The 17241-nt window shown below is 37.1% G+C and overlaps 2 protein-coding genes across 4 annotated transcripts; both read left to right on the plus strand.

Moving 5' to 3' along the window:
• Positions 1 to 2287: 2287 nt before the first annotated feature.
• On the plus strand, positions 2288 to 8323 carry LOC128019701 (2-Hydroxyacid oxidase 2-like). Of its 2 annotated transcripts, none has more exons than XM_052605839.1 (8): positions 2288 to 2325; positions 5457 to 5609; positions 5730 to 5881; positions 6069 to 6352; positions 7246 to 7467; positions 7553 to 7711; positions 7857 to 7926; positions 8038 to 8323. In XM_052605839.1, the coding sequence occupies exons 1-8, from the start codon at positions 2303 to 2305 to the stop codon at positions 8091 to 8093; spliced, it is 1119 nt and encodes a 372-aa protein (XP_052461799.1). In that variant the 5' UTR covers positions 2288 to 2302; the 3' UTR covers positions 8094 to 8323. The 2 variants fall into 2 exon arrangements, with proteins under 2 accessions (XP_052461799.1, XP_052461800.1); XM_052605840.1 differs by lacking the exon at positions 2288 to 2325 and adding an exon at positions 4833 to 4968.
• A 770-nt stretch (positions 8324 to 9093) lies between these two features.
• Positions 9094 to 17031, plus strand: LOC128019697 (kelch-like protein 9). 2 transcript variants are annotated; one of them, XM_052605820.1, is made up of 8 exons: positions 9094 to 9289; positions 9657 to 9711; positions 10088 to 10358; positions 10494 to 10626; positions 13480 to 13676; positions 13768 to 14614; positions 14705 to 14818; positions 15844 to 17031. In XM_052605820.1, the coding sequence occupies exons 2-8, from the start codon at positions 9707 to 9709 to the stop codon at positions 16338 to 16340; spliced, it is 2064 nt and encodes a 687-aa protein (XP_052461780.1). In that variant the 5' UTR covers positions 9094 to 9289; positions 9657 to 9706; the 3' UTR covers positions 16341 to 17031. The 2 variants fall into 2 exon arrangements, with proteins under 2 accessions (XP_052461780.1, XP_052461781.1); XM_052605821.1 differs by lacking the exon at positions 9094 to 9289 and having other exon boundaries at positions 9302 to 9711; positions 10094 to 10358.
• Positions 17032 to 17241: the final 210 nt, after the last annotated feature.

A 17241-nucleotide genomic window follows, 5' to 3' on the forward strand; every position in this document is an offset into this window, starting at 1 on the left:
CAAAAAATGCTAATTTCCACCCGCAGTCCCTGGACAGGTAGATGTTATAGGCCCTAAAATAAAATATAATACAGAATAATACATAAAATCATTACTTCACTCACATCATAAAAACACACTCCACTTCAGGAATCTATCACTCACTCACTCAGAGTTTACATCGTTCATATCACAGTCAATTCAGTGCATACAGGTTTGCTTTAATAATAACCACTGTTTGGTCAGGCGTGTAAATGTACTATAGTTTGTGCATTAGATAATTTCGTTTGGAAGAATATTCCAAAGGTTCGCTGCTTTATAAAAGAATGATTGTTCGATCGTTCTACGCTGCACTCTCCTCTGACTGTCGACCGTGTGGCTCTAATTCTCCTCGAATTTAATGTGACAAATTTTCTCAAAGGGGGAGCATCGATGTTATGGATAACTTTAAATAAAGCTTTACCATCAACCTCATCAGTTTCCCTATAAACAAGCACCAAACACTCATTTGTTGCCTGGTCTCGTTTCTAAGGTTGTTATGTCTTACCTAAGTACAAACTGAAAGACTTATTCTTCTCGCCTTGGATATACTTAGCTGTGTACAGCCTTTCTTCACCCCCAGTCTTCAGCAACACCAGCCAATACCTGAAAAACAGAAAGACTCACCTGATTGCATCTTGAACTGCTTCTAATAAAGATTAGGGGGATCTGACATTAAATCCTGATCACTGTACTGTACTCACAATAACTAAAATAATGAATAGACCAAAATACTGTAAGTATTCATCCAAAAAGACTTAAAAATGTAACACATAAGCGATTTGTCACAGAGCCAACAATATTCATAGAATACATAGCCTACATATTTATTTGAACATTAGATTTGGAAAATATGGCAAAACTGGACCAAAGAGAAGCAGAACAAACACATTGATGTCATCCAGTGACCCTCACTCTAAGCATACAATTGAAACAAAAAGTTGCTTCTGGCCTCTTTTTCACTCTTGTACAATGCGTGGACTGGGCAAGTGCTGACTGTAGGGCTTAGTGACTGTGTGAATGGGTGAGTGACTCTGTGTATGTGCTTTTCTATCCCGGTGGGAACTTAAACCTGAATACACACCGACTCATGGGGACCTGTATCACCATACGAACCTGAATTGAGGTTCCCATGGGCAAACCACCTTATAAATCATACAGGATTTTATTTATTTATATATATTTTTAAATGTAAAATTGCAGCAAGTTTTCTGTGAGGGGTTTAGGTGTAGGGTTGGTGTAGTGCAATAGAATGTATGGTTTGTAGAGTATAAAAGCCATTATGAAGCCTATGGAGAGTCCCCACGAGGATAGTAAACCAGACATCTGCCTGTACAGTATGTGTGTGTGTGTGTGTGTGTGTGTGTGTGTGTGTGTGTGTGTGTGTGTGTGTGTGTTTGGGGGGGGGGCAGCAGAGGGGAGCAGCCGGGGTGATGAGCCACTGTTGTACAGTCCTAGCCGAACACATGTGGCAGGGAAACACAGTACAGATCTCAGGAGCAAACCAAAAGATTTAGCGACAAGGTAAGACATGCAGCAACTACACATACTGTACACACAGGAAGGGAACAAATGACTTCTTAGGAAAAGTGATTACAAAGAATTACTTGGGTACAAAAAATACAAACATTTGTTTTATTTTAAAAATAATATAAAACAAGTTTGTTTTTGTTGATGGTTTCTTTGTTATTACAAATAATGTAGAGTATTTTATTTATTAAATCCTGTCTTAGACATGGATTCCTCCAGTGAGATACATTTTTGTGCAAAAAATAAAAATAAAAATTGCTTTTTGTTACTGCATGTCCTTCATAACCATGTTTTAAAATATGAGTGACAGCAGCTACAAGGTGTGTGACGACAGCTGTCACATGACTGAAAGCCACAATCACTTAAATTGATCTTTGATCTACTTTTTACTTATCTCATGTAAACCTTTTTTGGGCAATCCATTTGTTAAGTAATAATATTGTTTATCATCACAACAGTTATTTTAAGATTTTATCATACATTTACTGATTTGGTTGTAGGGTTGTATGTGTCAAGCTTTTATCTTTATATACGCAAAAAAAAATCTTATATTTGCAAAGAAATCTAAAAAAATTTATTTTCTTACTATCGCCATCTAGTGTTCATTTTATATTATGAAAACATGTAGAAAAAAAGATGGAGGGTCATAAAAGAAAAATAACCAGACAAAAGAAAGAAGTGATTTAATGTTGTTACGTGCTTCTTTCTAGACTGTGAACGTCAAACATATGCAGACCTGGAGTGTCGTAAAAATATGAACATATTGAGCTCTAGTGGGTAAGTGACTAGCAACATGAGCTATATTATTGAGCACACATCTGCCGGAAATACCTAATCAACATGCCGATGCCAAAACCAAAAGCTTTATGTGGGGCAAACCAACTATGGGGAGATGCTTGATAAGAAAAAAAAAGGCCATTTGTGAGCAAACCATGTGATGTGTGACTGCAGCACTATGCAGTTTGATTGAAACAGAGTCATCGAGACCTGGGGCCTGTTTCACAAAGGAGGTTAAGTAAAAACACTGAGTATGTTAACCCTGAAATGAGGGAAACTCTAGGTTTTCTGTTTCAGAACGGGAGGTTTGTCAAACCTGAGAAAGCAGGGTAAGTCAAGCTCGTTTCTGAAAGAGAGCTTACATATACTCAGGGTCACCATGGTAAATTACTCTATGAACCTAACCTGGTCAAGAGCAGGTTTTCTTCGATAAACCCAGAGTTTCTTTCGATCTCCGGCCCTTTTTAAACACTTCATTGATGCACGCTGGAAAAATGCTCTTCTCACTAAGTGTTTTTTTTTCTCTCTTCTTTTTTCCCCAAGTACAAATAAAAAATTCATAAAATAAATAAAATGGTAAAAAGAATATATCACGATTTTCACTGTACATTTTTTTCTGTAAATAGCATCTAGAGCTACTTGCACTTAGCCTACTGTAAATAGGATCTATAGCTAAGAAAGTGTGTTAATTCCACTTAGTGTAAATAGCCACTGCCGTATTTATATATATATTTTTTTTTATATATAATTAATCTAACGTTCTGCCTGTTTTCACCTGTGACATTATAACACTGAGAAGAATTACATTTGTATTGAGTCTGAAGTATGCAGACAGCTTTTTGGCGGGAGCTGTTGCCATGGTGAATAGTAATATCGGCGCTCCACTGATACTGGCATTATACAGTTATGGTGCACGTGCTCAACTCAGAGTCAGTCAATGTAGAGTTGATTAAACAAACTCACTTCTGCTGTTCTGTAACCAAAAACTCAGAGTTTCCCATCTCAGGGTAAGTCAACTCAGAGTTCAAGTTTAAACTCAGAGTTGGTTGAACCTCCTTAGTGAAACAGGCCCCTGCTGTTTTGCTGCTGTTTGATACTACAGTTGATCATTCAATAGCATAATTCTTTCTATTGACACTGGCTCTTGGTTATGTGAAAGCATTACATGTATTGTATCATGTATTTGATTCTACTGACACAGATTTTTATGTAAGTGACTATTATATGTCCTGGCTCACTAAGAGTTGATGTAGCCAAACACATTTAAACAGTATCAGATTTGTTTGAATATGTTGTTTTTTCATCACTCAGTGTATTGACTGCTGTAAGATAACTAACTGTCATTCTGTCTTAATTTTATATATATAAATGTGTGTGTGTGTGTGTGTGTGTGTGAGTGTGTGTGAGTGTATGTGTGTGAACTTAATGTGTGTGAACTTAATGTGAATTTTTGTTGTGATAATATTGTTTGTCATTTAAGCAAAAGAAATGGCAGAAGTTCAGACTCTACTATCTGCAGTGTTTGTGATGTGAGCAAAATCATGTATATCTGTAATTTTTTTTAAATATAAAAATGGTTGAGTAGGCAATGCATTTTTTAAGAAGTGAAGATAGTGAAGATTTAATATACTTATTTTTAGGTAACGTCTTGTTGACCTAGTTTTTTAAAATGTAAAATTGGGCATCAACACATTGCTTTTCTTAAAAAAAAAAATATGATTAAATGATTGAATCCATTTACATTTGCAGTATTGTCAAACTAGGTAAAGTATGTAAATTCAAGTGAACACTCGGTTTTAGCCATCTGTCAGAATTGTATTTGACCCTTTCATTTGAACAGTAGCTTCTTTATTCTAAACAGACGATGCTATTGCTATCTCACTAGCTAGTCAGACAGAGCAGTTGGTCGCATCATCATTCTATGGTCAGTATGGCCAATCAGCACATTTCCAGTCAATGCAAACACAATAAACATCAGGGGTCAGTACCAAGCCCCAGCTTGCTAGGTCATGCCTCTCTTTTGCTGTTTCATATTTATTTACACTAGATCAAAACTTCATTGCAATAAAGCTGTTTCATATCAGTCCATTACAGCCAAATATTTGAGTTAGCGCATTATAATGACCAGACAGGCGATTAATTCATTCTAATATTTGTATTTTTAAAAGCATGTTGTTGTTTTTGGTTCTCTCAGAGTTAGATAGTTTGCATGTATTGATGGATGAGTAAACATTGGGTTGCTGCAGTCCTGGAGTAAGTCCATAGGTCAGGAGTGTCTGATGACTACAAGAACAGATCTGGTGTTCTGCTTTAATTATTAACTTTAAGTGGTGGTGAATGAAAATTGGATTAAAAAGTTAGATTTTAGATATAGATTTTTCTAACAAATAGTGTGAAAATACATTTCAGTTCATTCTCTTTTGTACTATGCAATCATCTCATTAATGAAATAAAATGTCTTGTAAAAGCTAAGTACTGGCCCATTGACGGAGTTCAAAAGTCAATCCCAACCCACTTTTGTTTCTTTCCTCTCGGTTCAGTCTTTCATGTTAATCAGTGTTCTGACAGTCAAAGTTAGCAGGCTAAAAGCATCGAAGCAGTCCACTGTGCTGTGAACAAAATTTGTCTAAACCGTCAGAAAAGGTAAAATGGGCCTCTTGTTTGTGTTTCAAAAGTAGAGTTGTTGAATCTAATTCTATTTAATTGTAAAATTCAACCTAAATTTTGGAAAAAACAGGTGTGTATTGGTTCTGTTTGAATACAGGTAATTTGTTTAATGTTTTTAACACTAATTTGCAATATTGTGCGAAAATGTTAAATTGTTTCCATAATAATTTGTAAATGCAGCTTTTTTTGTATTTTTTTCCCACATTTACTAACATGAAAATGCCTTGAGAAATATCAAGAAGATATTTTTATACTAATACATCCCTAAAGATTTATTTGCATTTTATATATTTATCGACACTGAGAAAATGAAAATGGTAACCTAAATATTGATGTTTATACTTCTCTTTATGTATGGTGCAAAAATGCAAATTCTGTGTCAGTGATGAAATGATATTAATGTCAGTTGTGTATACACTAATGATGATTTGTTTTGATGTATTTATTTATTTTGATGTTTTTAGCGAGGAAGGCGTCTGTGTAGAAATGACTATGGTCTGTTTGAGTGATTTTGAGGAATATGCCAAGCAGCACCTCTCAAAGGCTACGTGGGACTATTATGAGGCTGGAGCTGATGACTGTTGCACCAGAGATGACAACTTGCAGGCCTATAAACGGTACTATGCTGCTGTTAAATTTGTATCACTCTGTATTTGTATTACTTGTAATTTTATGGACCATGCTTATGAGTAATCTCTAACTAAACTAATCTCATACAATAATGTCATCTCTTTGAGGATCCGCTTGAGGCCGCGGATCTTACGTGATGTGTCACTCAATGACACTCGGACCTCTGTGCTGGGAACGGAGATAAGCTTCCCTGTGGGAATTGCTCCAACAGCTTTCCACTGCCTCGCATGGCATGAGGGAGAACAGGCCACTGCTAGAGGTGAGACTTGCTTTCATTATTTCTTGTTACGCAGCACCCCTACACCTTGCATGTGCAATGACAAAAGTTGAATCTAATCTTGAATCTAATATAAACGCTGGCCACTAGATGGAAACTTGTTTGAAGCTCCTACCTACTGGTTTTTTCTTTTTGCAATTTATCTTTCCGTTTTTCTTTCATTTCCTAGCCACTGAGGCAGTGAACACCTGTTACATAGCCAGCACATACTCCACATGTTCAGTGGAGGAGATTGCCGCAGCAGCACCAAACGGCTACCGTTGGTTCCAGCTGTACTTGTACCGGGACCGAAAACTCTCGGAGCAGATTGTACGCAGAGTGGAGGCACTTGGGTACAAAGCTCTGGTGCTTACAGTGGACGTGCCCTACACTGGCAAAAGGCGCAATGACATACGCAACCAGTTTAAGCTTCCCCCTCACCTGATGGTCAAGAACTTTGAGGGAATGTTCCAGGTAAGGTATTTATTTATTTATTTATAAACTTTTTAAATGTATAATACAGTAAAGCAAGGGTTTTGGGGGAACATTTAAGAGAAAATTAGGGCTGTCAAAGTTAATGCATTATTGGAAGATATTTATTACGTTTAATTCAATAATTATTATAATATGGACCCACTTTATATTAAGTGGCCTTAAATACTATGTGCTTACATCAAAAATATGTACAATGTACTTATTGTGTTTATAATGTATTGCAAAATACTTTTGCTGCTGTTGAGGTGGGATATGGGTGAGGTAAGGGACAGATTTGGAGGTATAGGTTTAAGGGTGGGTCAAGGTGTAAGGGATGGGTCAACAGTGTAATTATAAATCTAATTACAGATATTAATTACAGATTAAGTACTAAATACTTAAGTACATAGTACTAGCATTCTGGCTGTTTGTCTTATAAAGCACATATCAATGTCTTGTTCTGCATGACCATATTTTAGATCCCTTAATCGCCCCCCCTAAATGTAACAACTACCTTATTAATTATTTATAAGCATTAAAATTAGGAGTTTATTAAGACAAAGGGCATAGTTAATAGTTAGTTAAAGGTGCACTAAGTGATTTTTGCCAAATGATGTTGATATTTGAAAGCACAAAAACAAACAGGACTATACCCCAACAGGACCTCACCCTATTTTTATAACTCCACCCCACACGTGCGTTCACAACCCTGGCAGCAAAGATGGAGGAATCTGCTATGATTATTTTAAAGTTTGAAATAAGTGGGAAATGTTGCGATCTAAATTCAAACTTACACTGCCTATATGAGCACTATAGCTTAACAAGTTTAGACAAACAGTATCTTGTTGTGCAGTGTATGTTTCAGTATGAATCCCTCTTTGGTTCCTCTACAGGAGCAGGCAAGCACTCAGGAGGAATATGGGATCCCAGCTAATACACTGGACCCTTCAATCAGCTGGAAGGATGTGTGCTGGCTCCAGTCTCTATCACGGCTGCCTATAATCATCAAGGGCATCCTTACAAAAGAGGATGCAGAGCTGGCCGTAGAGCATGGCGTCCAGGGGATAATTGTGTCTAATCATGGGGGCCGGCAACTGGATGGAGTGCCCGCAACGGTAAGGCAATCTATCAAAGTCTCAGTAGTTTCGCTTTGATTCCCTCCATTCAGACAGTTAGACCTTGACCTTGCATGTCACACAGATAGATTGTCTGCCTGAGATAGTGGATGCAGTGCAGGGCCGGGTCGAGGTCTACATGGACGGAGGGATCCGCACAGGCAATGATGTGCTAAAGGCCGTAGCCTTGGGAGCCAAATGTGTGTTTATTGGCAGACCAGCAGTCTGGGGCCTCGCTTACAAGGTAACTGAGTGGAAAGCAGTATTGTTATGGTTTCTAATGCTTGAAAATCTATTTAAGCCTGTTCTAAAGTTTCCATTAACAAATCAGATACTTACATGACATTTAGTGCCAATAAGAATGTTCATATGCAGTATGTTTTGATCAGGGGGAGGAAGGAGTGAGAGAGATCTTACAGATTCTACATGACGAGTTTCGTTTATCCATGGCTCTGTCAGGTCAGTCTGCTGTGTAGAATTCAATGTGCCTCATGTTGCACAACAGAAAAATGGGTCATATTTTGATTTCTGACAACTCTATTCAAATCAAACCACCTCTTATTCTACTAGGTTGCCGAAATGTTGCTGAAATCAACAGGAACCTCATTCAGTTCTCCAGACTTTGAACAACAAAGAAGATTTTAATAATTTCTAGTTTATCACTGAAAGCAGAGCACCGCAAAGATCCACTTTATCCACTATTAATACTAAATCTATTCAAGAAACTACTATTGCTTTAAATCACAGTGAGCAAGAATGACATACAAATGTTCACAGTTTATGGATGGTTTTAATATAGTATTTGTATTTCAGTAAACATTATTCACGGCACTGCATAAATTCCACACTGTTTTGACTGAGAGTGAATTATTTTGTTGTAGAACCTGATGAGTTTCCAGTTGTAATATGTATTTATATAGCACTTTTTAAAATACAAATCGCTTCAAAGCAGCTTTATAGTACTAGTAAACAGTGTTAGCAAAGCAAAATTGTTCAGTCAGGATTCGATTGTTTCAGTTCTCAGTTATAAAATAAATGTTTCAACTATAAAGTAAGTCAGTAATGCACAAAGACATCAAGAAAGTTCATTCAAGACAGTGGTTTTGAAGTTGTCTTATGTAGCTGGCAACAAACTAATGTGCATTAAGAAAAGTTTCAGATTTTGGATCAAAGTGAGGTTAGTATTGAACAAATATTGAACATTAAAATACCCAGTGTGGCAAGACTAAACAATATGAGGTTCGCAGAAGTAATAAATGATGGTGTGTGTTAAATCAGTGTTTATCTGACAATTCATTGCTACACTTTTTCTGTCGACTTCCTACTTTTTGCAGTTAGTTAGTTAACTTGATTTTTCACTCTTAGAATACACACATTGTACAAATGTATGCATTTATCTCATATTTAAATGCAAATTAGTTCTTTCACTCTTTGTTTTACAGTAAATAATCAGTACTGCTAGTGCAATACTTAAAACATGCAAATCTATGAGGCTTCCTCTTTTAACACTGGCTATGGGTTGACCTCATGAGCATCAAACACAACATCAGAGTGCAAATGCAGCTGAGAGAACAGCAAAGGTTTGAACTGAATCCTATTATGAGTAACATGTCAAAAGAAGGAAGATAGAGCGTTCTGAAACAACATGCAAGGGTGTGTGTGTATGAGAGAGAGAGAAAGAGAAGTGACACAGGAAGTCGGTGAGGTTGTGGTAAACAGACTCCTATACCTATTTGTGTCAACTGAGTGTGATCACTGTGTGATGCTTTTTGCTAAAATGAGAAGACACTTCTGAAACCCCAAGAGAAAGCACCACGTCTTGGTAAGCTCCTCTTATTTAATGTAGTCCATCTTTCCTGAATTTTATCCCACTCAGAAACTTTATATTTGTGTGCCAGTGCTTTAAAGACGACGGGTAAATATAGAACTGTTCCTTAATATTAAAAATATTCAGTAAGTTCAGTATTCAACTTAAGTTTATCTGCCAAACTAACTAAAAATAGTCTCCCTCTTTCTATACACACCCATATATATAAGAGGCCGTTTCTGTCTGATCGGCATCTTTGTGTTCTTTGCACATGGCAGCGCTAACTTCCCCTTTCAGACCTTGTTGTTAGTGAAACTTTTTCACATTGATTCAAATATTGTTCCTGCAGAACTGATAAAACACCATTTGTTCTAATTTACAGAAATCCTGTGAAGAGCAAATTTGGGCAATAAAAAGGCAGAGACAAAAGACATGGGGTAAGTTCTGACAGTCTTAGTTAAGTTATTGCATTGTGTTTGTATATTTATTTATCTATTTATCATTCATGATTTATTGAAAAAATACAAATAAGAGTTAAAATAAATGCCAGAGCTTTAGTTTTTTAGTAGAAACATGCCCTCTCATATTGACAACATGATGGGTGACCCAGGATACAGAAATATTTTTTCTGCTAAAATAAATATATTTATGAGCACATAAAATAACATTTGGTTAGTGAACTGTTAGTATAGGGTACAAATCGTCCGTTAAATGTTTACTAATTATTATAGAATATTATTTGATCATAATTAGAGGAAAGGAGGTCTTTCATGTAATTTGACTGTCAAAGTTTTAATTATGTCCTTATTTAAGTATTAGTGGAGAGGAAGGAAAACTCCATCGCAGACTTTCCCGAATAGGAAGCAGATCGCAGAGAGAGCCGCCACGACCCCCTCCTCAAACAGACAAGCCTCCAGCGGCGGCTCCTCCAAGACCAGCCGAGGCTACTCCAAAACCTCCAGAACCTGTGCCAAAACAGGTTGTAATCCCCCCAAAACCTCCAGTGGCTCAAAAGCCCGCTGCCCCTCCTAAGCCACAAATACAAGTGTTCAACAGCACGGAGCATGGCGCTGCCATACTCAAGGTAAGACAAAGACATAAGAAAAGGAAGAAACAAACTGCCTAAAACAGAAAAAACAGTGTACTTACAAAGCAACAATGGTGTATTTCACTGCAAATAGTATACTGTATATTAACGGCAAATGTTGCCATGTCCCAGGGGTTGGATTGTTTTCGTGGTGATGAGACACTTTGCGATGTGACTCTGGTACCTGGTGACAGCAGTAAAACATTCCCAGTCCACAGGGTCATCATGGCTTCAGCCAGTGACTACTTCAAGGCCATGTTCACAGGTGAGTCTAGCTACTGTACAGTATATCAAGGAGGAGCAACTTTAGTTGTCAAACCTAATTAATAATGTTGACAGTTTTTTTGCGATGCCTCTGTGGTTTAAATTTGTTACCTTTATGTAATGCTTTGTAAGTTTGCTGTTGATCAGCTGATTCTGGTTGAGCCTGATCCTCTTATTTATCCATGTTTTCTGTTTTGTGATTATCACACAAATATCGGGATGTACAATACACTGTAAGAATAAAAATAAAAGTTAGTCAACTAAAAAAAATAAAGCAACTTATCGCAAGCGCTTTTTTGAGTAAACTTAACAAACGGGGACTAAAGTCCACCCAATTTAAAATAATAACTTAATATCACAAGTTGTCACAACATAAATAGTCATGTTAACCTTAAAAATATCAGAACAAAATATTTTTTGTTTACTGAACACAAGGCCTATTATCTATAAGCATACACATTTTTTTATATTATTCAAATAGTCTAAATAAATAAAGGTCCATAACATGGGTCAAATAACTTTTTTTATTATTGAAAGTTTGTGTCGAAAGCACAAGGACATGCCAAGTCTGGTATATTAACTTCTTTACTCAATGCATTTTACACGGACCTCAACACATGGTACATAATGCATGTTAAATAAATCCAGTGTTAATTATACCTTCATACGTTTGCAGTCTTGTGGCATAAAGTACCTTTTCACATGTGTTTAACATTTTTGTTTGTTTTTAAAGGAACTATTATTTGAAAATTACTATATTGCATATTTTAACATCAACCTAACCCACTGGGCAAAGTTATTTCATGTCTTTGCAGACGTTGAAAAGACGTCCACTGAGGAGACAGAATGTTTTTATGACATCTTTTTTTTAAATGTTTTTTATGTCTTCGGTACGTCCGATATAGACGTTCAGAGATCCCCCTTACAAGGTTCTGTGACTTCATTTCTGTCCGACATCTAGAGAAGCTCTTATTGAGAATTAACAGAGGTTTAAATGTTGATACTTGATTCATTTGAAGTCACCATTGTGGTGGACAGTGTTTGGTTTAGTTGGGATCTTGGTCCAGTCACTTCTTGTGTTGGCTTGTCTCTTGCTGTTGAAACTGTGTGTTATAAAACACTCTTATTGTGGCAGAGAGAGTTGAAGTCAAGCGTACACATCTGGCTTTCAATGGTGACAAATTATAGTAAAATAAGATGTTAATGTATTGTTGAAACTATAGATTTATTTAGAAACCTTGTAGATAAAATGATATGCTTACTTTTAGAAAACCGATCATGTTGTCACAAACAGACATCAAGATTTTGGATATGTATCACATCAATGGTGACAATCAGAACAAAAAAGGCTTTAAAATAAGGATGAGTTTGTGCTATGGAGCGCTTTTGTTTGTTTTAATTGTCACCGTTGTTGTGATGCATATGCTGAATCTAGAAGTCAAGTCAAAATATTTCAAACGCATTCATTTTTGTCCATCTTCAAAATAAGTATTTTACTCTTGGTGCCTGTTAGAAATATCAAACAAAACTTATTTTCTGATCTCAAATACTTATTATGTGATGACTTTCTCATCACCAACAAAGAGCTGATAACACCTGAGCTTGTTTAATTTTGTCTTTCTTCGCCACAAAACAGCATTTTACAACACACAGCTACAGCGGCCAGAGACAAGCCAGCACAAGAAGTGACTGGACCAAGATCCAAGCTAAACCATACACTGTCCACCACAATGGGGACTTCAAATGAATCAAATGTCAACATTTAAACCTCTGTTAATTCTCAATAAGAGCTTCTCTAGATGTCGGACAGAAATAAAGTCACAGAACCTTGTAAGGAGGATCTGTGAACATCTATATCGGACGTACCGAAGACATAAAAAACATTTTAAAAAAAGACAGCATAAAAACATTCTGTCCTCAGTGGACGTCTTTTCAACGTCTGCAAAGACATAAAATGACGTCCACTGGACGCAACTTTGTCCAGTGGGTTAGGTTGATGTTAAAATATGCAATATAGTAATTTTCAAATAATAGTTCCTTTAAAAACAAACAAAAAATGGTAAATACATATGACTTCATGCCACAAGACTGCAAACGTATGAGGGTATAATTAACACTGGACTTATTTAACATGCATTATGTACCATGTGTTGAGGTCTGTGTAAATTGCATGGAGTGCAAAAGTTAATATACAAGACTTGGTATGTCCTTGTGCTTTGGACACAAACTCTCAATAATAAAAATAGTTATTTGACCCGTGTTATGGACTTTTATTTATTAAGACTATTTGAATAATATAAAAAATTGTGTATGCTTATAGATAATAGGCATTGTGTTCAGTAAACAAAAAATATTTTGTTCTGATATTCCCTGTTTGTTAAGTTTACTCAAAAAAGCACTAAGTTTTAAGTTTATTTTTTTTAAGTTGATGCAGTTTTTTACAGTGTAGATACCATATTAGTTATTGGCCGACATCAGACGTATTTTTTTATTTATTTGTTATCTGTCAATATAGAATATTTGCTGTATTTGTACTTTTCTAAATTAAAATATATACGTTTTAGAAACAATAATAATTTAATACAACTTGTAATTGATCAAATCATCTATCAAATGATTTCAGTATTTAACGTTTGTAGACAAACCTTGATAATGGCATTTGAGAAAGCCAAGCCTGAAAGTTTAAAATAGTTTAAAACAAGATGGATGGATGGAAATAATTATCAACTTGAAATATGGGCCAAAATGTTTATATATGTAATATTTAGTTCAATGTGTATATGTATTCATTCTGCATTTCCTCTTACAATCTATTTCTCACTGATCCACATTGATCTATTTTTTGGTGTGGCAGGTGGCATGAGAGAGCAGGAGCTGAAGGAGATCAAGCTCCATGGCGTGAGCACAGTCGGCCTGAAGAACATCATCGAGTTCATCTACACATCTCATTTGAGCCTGGGTCTCGGTACCCTTCAGGACACACTGGAGGCGGCGAGCTTCCTCCAGGTGCTTCCCGTTCTCAACTTCTGCAACCAGCTACTCAGCAGTGAGGTATAAATCCATAAGATGTTGTGTTTATTCTTCCTTTGCATTCATTATTTATCTGTGCATGACGTAATAAGACAGGTTTTCTACATGGCAGATCACTATTGAAAACTGCTTGGAAGTTGAGCGCATTGCCAGAGATCTTCTTCTGGAAGATGTCCAAAGACACGTTCACATGTTTGTGTGCGAGAACTTCTCCTTACTGGTGCAGAGCGGCCATCTCCTGCAGTTGTCTGAGGCGAGCATAACGTACGCCCTCTCCAGTGACTCTCTGAAGGGTTTCTCCGAAATGGAGCTGTACCGCATCGCCCGCTCCTGGCTGTCCCATAAACCCAGCGAGCGGCATTCTGCTGCTTACTCTCTGATGCGCCACATCCGCTTCCCTCTGATGTCCCCTGCTGAGCTCCTCCAGATCTCCCAGGAGGACCAGACTGAAGAAGGAGCAGCGAGCAGAGTAAAAGAGGAAGGGGAGACGTTCATGCGATCAGACTCGGCCTGTGTCAACCTCCTTCTGGAGGCCAGCAACTATCAGATGCTTCCATTCCTCCAGCCTTCACTCCAGACAGAGCGAACCCGGATCCGATCTGATTGCACTCACCTGGTGGTCCTGGGTGGTGTGATGAGGCAGCAACTGGTGGTCAGCAAAGAGCTCAAGCTGTACGATGAGGAAGACGGAGGCACCTGGAGGTCCCTCCAACCGATGGAGGTGCCACGTTACCAGCACGGAGTGGCTCTTCTAGGGGGCTTTCTTTACATTGTTGGAGGTCAAAGCACTTATGACACCAAGGGTAAGACAGCGGTGGACAGTGCTTACAGGTATGATCCTCGCTTTGACCGATGGTTGCAGGTGGCCTCTCTGAATGAGAAGAGGACGTTCTTCCATCTGAGCGCTCTTAAGGGGAAGCTGTATGCTGTTGGTGGGAGAAATGCCACTGGGGAGATTGGTAAGGACATGTTTTACCAATTACTCTGTGCAAAATGATCTGTCCTGTCTTAAAATACTGTGGAAAAACAGAAAACTGTTTGCTGTTCAGATTCGGTGGAGTGCTACAACTTGAACAAGAATGAGTGGACTTTTGTTGCACCGATGAATGAACCTCACTATGGACATGCCGGCACAGTACATGGAGGTCTGATGTATGTGTCAGGTGAGTATCCACCTTCATGTGAAATCAGTGTGAAAAGCACATCTATATTATTTGTAGTTGTGCATTAATGTGGTGTCCTAAATAATTAGAAGAGATTTTGTATACTAATTAAATGTGGCTCACAAAGCTTGTGGCCTTAATCCACCACAATTCTTTGCATGAGTCTAATGAATGCACTGCACAAGAATTCTTTTGTTACTCTCAAAAAAAGAGAAGAGAACACTTTTTGGAGGTCTCTTAGCAACTTTGCAACCTTCACCTTATGGCGAGTTTCCCAGAATTAGCCAGGAAACAGCTCAACTAGGTCACTCATCTGAGGTTAGACCACAGCCTAAACGGGGCACTGCAGGCTTGTTGTGAAACCATGAGAATGTCCCTTCTTGAAGAATCACAAGGTTTTCAACAAACATTATAAAAAATAAGGTAATTTGAAAAGAAGATCAAAATAATAATATAGAGGCATTTTGGGATCATTTCCAGCACAAAAGATTATTTTAAAAGGCAGTGTACTTCTTTACCAAAGATACAAAAGTGTCAGTAAAAATCACTCTTGAGAAATATGATACATATGATGTGTGAAAAACATCAAGCTGGAAATCAAATGTGAGTAGAATGTTTTCATTTTGTGATATTTTGCATTATTTCAAATGATGCAAAAAGATTGAAAATATAGTATGCATTTTATTATAATAAAATTATATTACACTCAAATTATACTTTTAATTATCTTTTACATTAAATTCTAATTACACTTATCATTTTACCTTCAAAAAGTAAAAAAAAAAAAATAGATAATTTTCACCATTGTCATTACCACCACAGAATGCTATTAAACACAAAACATCATGTGGTGGAAATGGTGGTGGGACTTTTTCAGACTTCTTCTGTGATTCTCACTTTGTCTATACTTAAAGGTCTATACTTCCAGCTTCTTAATCACATTCTTTCTGCTGATTTGTGTTTGTTTCTGCAAAAGAATAAATAAGCTCATTCTAAAAAGTTGCATTCATCCTTTAAACCGTCAGGTGGTATTACAAGAGATGCTTTCCAGAAAGAGCTGCTGTGTTATGACCCCGATAGAGACGTGTGGAGCAGGCGAGCAGACATGATGGAGCTTCGTGGTCTTCACTGCATGTGCACCGTGGGCGACCGCCTCTACGTCATGGGTGGAAACCACTTCCGTGGGACAAATGACTATGATGATGTGCTAAGCTCTGAGTTCTACAGCCCTGCAACTGACCAGTGGACAGTGGTGGCTCCGATGCCCAAGGGTCAGAGTGATGTGGGGGTAGCCGTCTTTAAGGGCTGCATCTACGTGGTGGGTGGTTACTCCTGGAACAGCAGGTGTATGGTGGATATCATTCAGTGCTATGACCCTGAGAAAGATGAGTGGGAGAAGGTCTTCAGTGTCCTGGAGCCTCTCGGAGGTATAAGGGCCTGCACTATGACAGTTCATTGCCCCAGAGGTTCAACAGATGAGGCTGAAAGACAAGAGTGTCCTCTTTTAACATCCAAAAGCTGAACAGATGGTTTAATATTGTTACTGAATAGTAGAAAAAAGATCTGCACACTGTTATGCTACCTTTATTCAAAAAGCAAAAAATAGAAATGTTTCAGTCAAAAACCTTCGTCAGCCAGGTCTTTGCCTGATGAAGGTCTTTGACCAAACGTTGCTATTTTTAAGTTTTTTAATAAAGGTAGCATAAAAGTGTGCGGATATTTTTTCTACTATTTGATTACCTTATTTGACTTTTTTTGGATATGCTTATCTTGACTTTATATATATATATTGTTGTTGGCCTTTAAATGTGAGATACTGAAATTAGCCTCACGTTGCCAGTGATGTGTACTGCAAAAACCGGTTGAATGATTTGATTACTGTACATGCCTCTCTATTCATGTATGAGCTGGGGTAAGGAAAAATTATTTTATTTTTGTTTGTAAAAAGAAAAAAAGAAAAAGAAAAAAAAACTGTTTAAATGTGCATGACTGTGTCTTTCAGTGCCTGCTGCCACATATGATGGCCTCAAAGCTAAATACTGCATCTCTAAATTATTCTGTTCTAAGTGTAATTTGCTTCAATTACTTTTATATGCTTTGCCATGTTTTTTTTTTTTTTTTTTTTTTTTTTTTATCAGTTAATTTGTGTTTGGTATCTTATGTATTAATCTACTGATTCCATTTAAGCAAAATAAATAAATAATATGAATTAATCCTGCATTTCTTTATTTCTTTTTCAAATAAGGGCTAGATAATATACACATACGTAGGATCATGTGACACTGAAAACCGTTATTTTAAATTGTATTTACCACATTTTTGTTTGCACTAATTTTGATCACATAAATGCAGCCTTGATGAACATAACCACTGACAAAACAGTTTAATCTAAAACAAGATGTAATCCATGTACTGTAAGTGGC

The sequence above is a fragment of the Carassius gibelio genome, chromosome A9 (assembly GCF_023724105.1).
Source record: "Carassius gibelio isolate Cgi1373 ecotype wild population from Czech Republic chromosome A9, carGib1.2-hapl.c, whole genome shotgun sequence".
In the NCBI taxonomy this organism is placed as follows: Eukaryota; Metazoa; Chordata; class Actinopteri; order Cypriniformes; family Cyprinidae; genus Carassius; species Carassius gibelio.

Excerpts from the sequence above, each read along its gene's own strand:
- LOC128019697 (XM_052605820.1), top strand. Across the intron at positions 10,359-10,493 it reads ATGGCGCTGCCATACTCAAG|GGGTTGGATTGTTTTCGTGG; the intron begins GTAAGACAAAGA and ends GCCATGTCCCAG. Across the intron at positions 10,627-13,479 it reads CTTCAAGGCCATGTTCACAG|GTGGCATGAGAGAGCAGGAG; the intron begins GTGAGTCTAGCT and ends TTGGTGTGGCAG.
- LOC128019701 (XM_052605839.1), top strand. The coding sequence starts at position 2,303 with ATGAACATATTGAGCTCTAGTGG. Across the intron at positions 7,468-7,552 it reads TGGATGGAGTGCCCGCAACG|ATAGATTGTCTGCCTGAGAT; the intron begins GTAAGGCAATCT and ends CATGTCACACAG. Across the intron at positions 7,712-7,856 it reads TCTGGGGCCTCGCTTACAAG|GGGGAGGAAGGAGTGAGAGA; the intron begins GTAACTGAGTGG and ends TGTTTTGATCAG.